This window comes from Camellia sinensis, chromosome 13 (genome assembly GCF_055761805.1).
Source record: "Camellia sinensis isolate YWXY chromosome 13, ASM5576180v1, whole genome shotgun sequence".
In the NCBI taxonomy this organism is placed as follows: domain Eukaryota; kingdom Viridiplantae; phylum Streptophyta; class Magnoliopsida; order Ericales; family Theaceae; genus Camellia; species Camellia sinensis.
The window spans coordinates 91117718-91127330 of record NC_138973.1 but is presented as its reverse complement, the minus strand read 5'-3'; the positions used below and the strand labels follow the sequence as shown (position 1 = coordinate 91127330).

Below are 9613 nucleotides of genomic sequence, written 5' to 3'. Positions count from 1 at the left end.
GGATGTCGTTAGTCCATTGTGTGAATGGCGAAGGGGGCTAGACTTTGAAATTTTGTTTTGACAATCAAATTTTATATGCTTACAGTACTCTTTGAGTCTTAACACTTTCAATTAATTAGATGTAAGTTCAACTTGATTTTATCTTCTCTTTACCTTTTGGGCCATCCAATGTGACCTTATATAGTGATTTTATACAAAGAAGATAAAGATACAAAACAGTGCAGAAGCGTTGAGTTTTCATCGTTTTAGAATATTTAGTGATGGTATATAAGTATATTTTTTTAAAAAAAAATTGTGTACTGGGCTTGTTTGGTTTGTTTGTTAGAAAAAATTTTCAGATTTTTTGTTGAAAAAATGAAAACTAATTTGATAAAAATAAATATAAAAATTAATATTTTAAATTTTTAAAAATTATTTTTTATATAAAAATGTAAGGTGTTTTTAATTTTTTTTATTTATTTCACCAAATTAATTTTAATATTTATACAGAATATTCTAAAATAAGTTTTTGAAAATCAAATCGAACATTTTGTTTACGTTGGGACTAAAATGAGCATTATTGTGTTCTTAATGCTCAAAAAAGGTTATATTAAAATAAGTTTTTGAAAATCAAATCGAACATTTTGTTTACATTGGGACTAAAATGAGCATTATTGTGTTCTTAATGCTCAAACAAGGTTATATAATCCTTATTGCATGCGCTTTTATACATTGTATAATTTGTTAGTGCGTCGTAAATACATGCATTAACAAATATTTTTAAAATAAAATGTTTGTTTGAATAATAAATAAAAATATTATTATCAAATTATCTTAGTAACAAATATTGTATTTCTTAAACTTATCATGTAATATTACCATTGCATAGCCTTATTTTGGAGTGAAAGAGAGTACCTCCATGAGGTTATCAAAATGACTTTATTTTTTCATAGATAATAATTTTATAAAATAAATTATTCGGATCACAAAAACGAAATTGGTAACGAATCCCATCAGCCCATCAAGTTCCCACAAGTCCAACCCAACTGGATTCCACCTTTCCAAGTAAAAATAGAATCATAGATAGCATTCTATGCAAATTCTTTTAGGAGAAGACAGCACAAATGAGAATCAGGTTGACTGATGAATTTCCCAAAAGTGACCAAACAATCAAAAGTTTCAGAAGATAAACCAACAGTTTCTTTCTCATTTGCTATTTAAAGTGTGAATAAACCTTTTTTAAAATGTCAAACAGAAACTAAGAATCCTAGGAACAAAAAATATTGCCTCTGCTGCTACTCCTACAAAAGTGTTTTAAGCTCTAAAGCTCGGGTTTGCTGGACTTTGAGTTCTTCTTCCAAAAACTTTCTTTTAATCTTTTCCACGGTCCCCGTATCCGGTGATGGACATTGATTGCATGTTTCTTCAGTACTGCCCCAGCGTCTGCAATTTTTCTAGTGATTGTTTGTTTCCAATCACTCTTCATACTCTCTTTCTCCCTCATAACTTTTCCCTACAAGAATTTTTTCAAGATCAGAGCAAAGCAGCTTATCATCAATTATTCTATCATAGAAATTAGATCTTGTTAATACCAATTTGGAGGGAAAGTCTGCCTCTTCATCGTCATCATCATCTTCATCTGCATCTTCACTGCCAAAATTTTTCATGTTCATCAAATCTTCCCTTGAATACATTTTCATACCGGGAGCTCCCGGCATACCCTGAAATAGAGGTTAAACAAAATATTATCATGGCAATGGCATAAAATTGAATGATTGATATAAATATTTGTCGGTTACAACTTTACAAGGGAACTTACCTCCATGGATTTCAACATCTTTTCCATTTCAGCCTCTTTTGCTGATTTCGGGACAAAGGGTTCTCCTGGAGTTCTATTCTGAAAATAGAAATTAAAAAATCAGGTTAAAGAGTTTGGAACATAAACATTATCTTCGAATTAATCATTACGGCAAAAAATTGACAGTTATCAAATGCAATAAACAATCCTAAAAAGAGTTCTTTGAATCATGGAGTTTAAGGAGATTGGAAATCATGATCATGGTGAAACATAACAGAAATTGATCATTTGAAGAGCAGATGGTCGCCATGCTTAAATATTGATCTATAAATTGTCTAACAAATTCCAGCACCTTAAAAGAATTGTACTACAATAAAGAAAAGAATATGTATACTATTGAGATAACTATACTAAAATACAAGTTTCAGGGTAATGTTTGATGCTCTTCAACATAAACATGTTGTCATAACTAATGTTAGCATTAAGTAAAAAATTAGGCATTTATCGAAGTACACCACACAACTTCACTTATGGCTTTAATTCAAGGGGGAATTGCAAATCAGTAGGAACAAGTGAAAGTAATTGCAAAAACATAGAAGTTCAAGTGGGTCTTTGTTTTGGTGGAAGTAAATACTGTTTGCTTACTTGCACCATAGCATAGATGCCACTTGCATCTTAGGCTACATCTTGCTGTTTCTCCCCCTTTTTCTTTTTTTTTTTTGAGTACATCGAAGGCCATAGTTAGGGGGAGGGAGAGCCTTGCATGTGCCACGACTTGAACCCACATAACCCTTGACCTCCTAGCAAGGCACATGGGTTCTAATCAACTGGAGCAGCTCCAGTTGGTTGTTGTTTCTCTGTTTCTAACATGCCTTTTTAGCGTCATAGCACCAACAATTTTTTTCTATACACAAGTCATAAAGAGTCCTTCGACTGGCTTCTTTTAACATAATTAACATAATAAAAGAAAAAAAAATATCATACCCAGTGTAACCTACAACAAGGTCTAGGAGGGAGAGTGGTAGGCAACCCCACTTTTTTGTGAAGAGGCCGATGTAGTTAACATCATAGTTATACATAAACTCAACTTGTTTATGTATGCTCAACGTCTTACCCTTGTAAATATATCAAGAGTCCCAAAGAGGGAGGCTTATATTAGTCAGTGTAAAACCATTTTGACAATCTCATGAACATAAAGTAACAAGTTATTGCCATTAATAGAGCGAAAGAGGAAAACAATAATGACTGCTCAATGGGTAGTCATAAAGTGTATAAAAAATGTGTTAAAGTGTGTGATAATATGTGAAAACTAATAAGCTTTCATGTCCCATTAGTTTCCTTAAACCCACCTTCTTGCATCCTCCATGTTTTCCCAACTTTTACACCCTCTAGGTGTTTTGGATGTTTCTAAGACCAAAATCAAAATCACAAGCTATAATATGTCTAATTAGAAATTTAAGGGATTCTAAAGAACGTTTCATAAAATATGCTTACTTCTTGGAAAATGACCATACATTCAATCATATTGACAGTATGAAACGATAACAAAGAAACAGCAAAGTGACGAGAATTGCTCTACATTAATGTACAAAATATGCTCTACAAGAAAGTTAAATTCAATACATAAAAGGATTAACTTGCGTATCACAATGCAGTATTCACCTTAGGAACTGGTGGTGGCTTCACACTGCATGCTTTACTAAGGTCATTGCAGAAGAAATGAGTCAATGAATCAATCTGAGGCTTCTTTTGGTATAGATATTCTGCAACATCAGTATCAGAGTACCCCATGACCTACAACAATTCAGAATTGAAAAAATGTTAGTACACATATAGAATATTGGAAGATTCAAAATCATTAGGGGAAAAAATAAAGCAAGCATTCAAATTCTGAAGTTCTGTAAGTATCAAATACTAAGGCCATGTGGCAAGTACCCCATGCTCTCAAACGATAGACCGACTTGGCAAACCTATCAACAAAGTTAAAAAAGATTATGAAAATCTCACCTCTTCACAAGCCCGCTCAATTGTTTTGCATTTTGAATTGCATTGCCCTTCAGAGTCTTGTTCAACAAGCTAAACAAGGACAAAACTGAAGTAAGAAACTTTGTTAAGCATTAAATAAGTTAAGTTCTACCTATATTTTGCATAGGCTTTTTGGACATTAGCAAAGCAGTACTATATGACTTTGCTTTGTCTACATGGCAACAACATGACACAAGAATCCTTGTTTTCTGACTCCAAAATGGTAAAGTTGTCCAGACTACAATTTTGCCGAACATACTAACATTCCATGATGTCATCTATGAAGAATATGATACGTCCAAGTTCGACTCATGAATATTACCAGAAATAATAAAAAAAGCTTACCAAACAAAGAAAAAAGAAAGGAATTTCATATATAATCAAATAATCAAATTTAAAAAGAAACTCACCACCAACTTGTCTCCCTGTTCTACTATATCAATTTTCAGAATCCAATCAGCTTCTTGCTTCTTCAAATTACAAAGGTTCTCTGCTATGTCAATTATTTGATACTCTGATATCTGATCCAAATGTGAACATAAAAATAGATATCATAATCAGATACTCATGAAACAACTATTAACCAGTTGGTTCTCTACAAAGTACCAAAAGAAATTAGCTACAAAAACCATCTGATAAAATTGAACGAAATAAAAAAAACACAGTTAAATCCAGGAATGCAGAATCAGAAGGAACCAAGTTCTTAAACAAACATTGTGAGAGATAACTGCTATGTTACATGGACTCTTCAAATTGGACACCATACACTTCTGATTGGACAATTCTTATATATTTGTATTTAACATTATTATAATAATAATAATTATTATTATTATTATTATTGCTATAAATGTCATTTTTTGACAGTGTATATTACATATAACACCATCATATCATATCTCACATAATAAATTAAAATTATAAAAATATGACATTTTTTCACAAGCCCATGTACCCTTAAATTTAAGGTTTGATGAATCCAAATCCGACCTCTAGATACGCACCGCACCCGACATCCATTGAGTCCATGTAAAATAGGATAGGAGAAAAGGCCAGTTGATAGAAAATAACCAAATCCCATATCACAACCAAATTGCAACAAAAAAATTAGTGAAGAAAATTATTAACCCAGTGCTTGGGAAACAACCTAGATGATCAAATTGACGAAAACATAGAAATCACAATCCAAGAGAGTTATGTAAATTATAACACAAGCCAACATGACGAAACTGAAACAGAATACACAAAGATCGAACAAAACCCAGTTGATGAGAAAAATAAAGGAAATTGATAATCAAATCCATTAAAATGAGCAATACCCACAAACACAACAACAAAATTGAGCGCAACCGACATGACAAAACTGAACCAATCATAAAAATTAAACAATTTGGGAGTAATTGAAAGAGAACCCAGATGATAACAGTACCTTCTTGGGGGAGATCTGAGCTTGTTTGGCCTGAACTTGTTGATACAACTGATTTGCGAGTTTTTCACAGACCTGGCATTTAATGTAGGGTATGTCCTCTTTTCTCGCAGCTCCTACTGGTTTCTTCGAACAGTGAGACATCGGTACCCATGTCGATACAACCAATGCTGCCAATACCAACACAACCATTCCATCGATTCTCGCCATTACTCTCTCTCTCTAGAATGTATCAATCTCTCTTTCTCACTCCCTATAAATAAGAAGAAGAAGAAGAAGAGACTCGTGTGTCAACCATAGCAGCGTGAGGAATTGGAGTGTATGGAGTAGGAAACAATGAGGTTTTGACAAGCGTTCTCTTGCTTGTGATTGGTTGCTTTTGAGCCACGTATGATGGTCTTACAGTTTTTGGCCAATAGAAAGCAAGCAAAGAGGTGTTTGTGTTTTATTTTGAAGATCACTATTGAGTTCTATCCAATTTTAACTTGGAAAAAGTGCTAGTACTACATGTATCTTATAATTATAATAAAAAAATAATATAATTATATATTTTTTAAATCATAAATAATAATGACAATTATAACTAAATACAAATAAAACATAATCAAATACTTAAAAATAATATCATAACTAAATGAGAAAATTGATTATAAGTAAAAAAAATAATATAAATTATCAATAGGTCCTAATAGTTAGATTTAATTTTTATAAAGTCTTATTAAAAATAAATTATAGCAAAATCTTCACTAAAAATAATTTTTTTGGGATCATTTTTGTATAAATCACTAAAATTGACAATTAGCGTCGCTAAAAATATATATTTTTTTGATCATTTTTGTATAAATCACTAAAATTAACAATTAGCGATTTTTTATCACAATTTTTATAAATTGCCCCTAAAACTTACAATTAGTAATATTTTTCTGTGACAATTTTTTAAACTGTCGCTAAAAGGTAAAAATTAGTAACTTTTTTTATGACAATTTTTTTAAACTGTCGCTAAAATTTATAATTGCTGACATTTTTTGTGATAAAATTTTTCAATTGTCGCTGAAAATTAACAATTAGTGACTTTTTTTTAATAGTGTTTGATGAAAAATGCCATTCAGTTTATTTGGTTTCATAATTCAGGATTCACTTTTTAGAAAGTTGGTGCCGTTTGGTAACACTTATGTTTTCAGTTTTCTGTTTATATTTACAAAAATTTTAAAAACTCAAATAAAAACTTGTTTGGTAAAATTTTTGATTTATAAATCAGTGGTCTCAGTTCATAAATTTGACCAAAAAATGAAAATACAAAAAATGTGTTTCCATTTTGAGTTTTCAGTTTTTTTTTTTTTTTTTACCACCCAACACTAGTCACCACCCGCTACCATTTTCCACCACCGTCTTCCGCCACCACCACCTACCACCCACTCCCCACCACCACCTGCCACCACCACTCACCACCCACTTGCCATCACCATCCGCCACCACCACCGGCCACCTACCCACCGGCCACCACCTACTTGCCATCCACTTGCCACCACCCCCCACCCCCCACCACCACCTACCACCACCACCCACCACCAGCCACTTACTAGCCACCACCCACCTGCCACCCCTCGCCACCACCACCACCACCACCACCCACCACCACCACCCACCACCTACCTGCCATCCACCCGCCACCACCTACCACCCACCACTACCATCCACCGCCTACCACCACCACCACCTGCCACCTACTTGCCACCGCCACTCACCACCTACCTGCCACCACTACCCATCTGCCATCCACCCGTCACCACCACCTACCACCCACCTGCTACCACCACCCATCACTCACCACCACCACCACCACCCACTCGCTACCACCTACCACCAGGCACAGTCACCCACCCACCCACCACCACCACCACCCGCCACCACCTACCACCACCCGCCACCACCCACCACCACCCGCCATCAACCACCACCACCCGCCATCCACCACTCACCTGCCAGCACCACCCGCCACCATCACCCACTCGCTACCACCCACCACCCGCCACCGTCACCCACCCACAAACCACCACCACCCGCCACCGCCGCCACCACCACCACCACCACCCACACGCTACCACCCACCACCCGCCGCCGGCACCCACCCACCCACCACCACCACCCACCTGCCACCACTAGCTACCCACCACCCACCGTCACTACTTTCCACCACCGTCTTCCGCTGCCACTTGCCACCACTTGTCATTTCTCACTCTTTTTTATATTTTTAAATTTTTTAAACATTTTGTCAATTACCAAATACGTTTGTAGTTTATGTTTTTCTAAAAATAAACAAAAAATAAACAAAAACTAATTTATAAAATTTTTTTAAATATAAACTGAAAACGTAAACGTTACCAAACACACCAACTTTTTTGTTTTCCATGTTTTTTTTATTTTTACTGAATTTTTTAATATTTTAATTTTTTTTTAATATTTAGATACACCTAACATAAATATACTTCAAAAATATAATATTTGTGAAAGAATCTTTAAAAAATCACTAAATACCAAAAATATAATAAAAAATATAAAAATTCAGTACATTTTTGTATTTTTGTGTATTTATTTATTTTTTAAAATATTTTTTTATAAATATTTTATTTTTTAGATATATTTAAGTAAGGTGCGTCTAAAAAAATAAATATAAAAAAAATTTACTTAAAATTTAAAAATATTCACTAAAAATAATTTTAAAGAAAAACATGAAAAATAAAACCATACACAATAATTAATTCTCACAAGGCTTATTAAATAATAAATTCATATATTAAAACTTATACGTAAATCTCCGATTAACATATGATATGGGACATGTGGGATAGAATTCTCCTAATATTAATCCTATCAAACTTCTAACATGGATAATTAATTAGTTCTATTTTTACTGGATTACTAAATGCTAATATTAATCCTATCAAACTTCTAACATGGATAATTAACTAGTTCTATTTTTACTGGATTACCAAATGAGTGCTTGGGGTTGATTTTTTAAATGTTTGTTTTATTTTTATTTTTTGTCTTTAATAAATTTATTTTAAAATTTTTCAAAAAATTTACCTTTTTAAGTTTTATTCAATTAGACCAACCAAAAAAAATAGAAAGACAAAAAAACAACTGGAAAAAATTTCAGTAAAAAAAAAAGAAGTAAAATAGCTTAGTTTTTGACTTATTTATTATCTTTAGTAAATTTTTTTTTTTTATTTTTTTAACTTTCTAGATTCTTTTACACTATGCGGATGGGAAAAATAAAATATGTTGACACAAATTTGAAAAAAAAAACAATAAAAACAAAAAAGTTGAAAAAAAATATGATTTTTTTTTAGTTGGTTGCCAAATGAATCCTAGTTCTATTTCTTATAATAAAGAAAAAGTTCAATTCTCCATGATAGTGTATTTTATTCTAGTTTTACCATTCTTATAAGTTGTATTTTCAAATAAATTTACTCAAAAATTCCCTTTCAAAAACCCGTGTACCAAAAAGCACCATGGATTTTTTTTTATAAACATAAAAGCCCCATTGACTGGGTTTGTTATTTCAAGTGATCGTTTTAATTTTTTTTTTTGCAATTTTTGGATTGATATACTTTTTTTTTTTTTTTTGATTAGCTGACGCATAAGGGATTTAGATAACGGGAAGTGATTGAGACCCCCTCCAATCACCACCTCTATATACACATGGGGGCTGGTAATTGGAGGAGAAGGGGGAAAAAAAAAGAAAAAAAACTGGCCAATCAGAGAGAGAGGGGGTCATGGGGGTGCCCCAAGGGTCCAAGTCATTTTCCTTTAGATAACGGTTAAATTTTTTTTTGGAAAGTTCAAAGACCCATTTGGGGATTTTTTGTTGTGTTTATTGTGATTAATTGGTATATTATTGTACAGCGAGAGGTTAATTACCAACTAGTTGTTTTACTAGGGGTGAGCATGGTCCGGATTGGATCGGATTGGGATAAAACCAGGACCAATCCGTTATCTACGGTTCCTAAAAAATTGGAACCAATCCAATCCGTTTAAATCATGGAACCAATCCGAACCAATCCATTTAAATACGGATTGGATCGGTTTAGAACCACGGATTCACATAATTAAATAATAAAAATATATTTATAACACTTTAATTTTATAAAAATATAAACATAGCGCTATATTAGTTCCACAATAGCAACATATTTTTCTATAATAGCGACATACTGTTCTAAAATTTAAACAACCATAAGAAAATTGGTTTCACTATAAGTGTTTAAACCATTACAACTTAAAACTAAAAACCAACAAACAAGAGTAATAAAAAAAGATATTATACGGTTTTAGGTTTGAGTTTAGATTTTATATAGAATTAAGAGAAGATACTATGGGGGAGG

General features: G+C 32.9%; 1 protein-coding gene across 1 annotated transcript; it reads right to left on the bottom strand.

Moving 5' to 3' along the window:
- Positions 1 to 1037: 1037 nt before the first annotated feature.
- LOC114312832 (nucleophosmin) lies at positions 1038 to 5704 on the bottom strand. The gene is made up of 7 exons (XM_028259119.2): positions 5232 to 5704; positions 4213 to 4323; positions 3785 to 3853; positions 3440 to 3571; positions 1799 to 1876; positions 1572 to 1700; positions 1038 to 1492 (listed from the first exon to the last, which is right to left on the bottom strand). Exons 1-7 carry the CDS (start codon positions 5436 to 5438, stop codon positions 1301 to 1303), a joined length of 918 nt encoding a protein of 305 aa, XP_028114920.2. The 5' UTR covers positions 5439 to 5704; the 3' UTR covers positions 1038 to 1300.
- Between the last annotated feature and the right edge of the window lie 3909 nt (positions 5705 to 9613).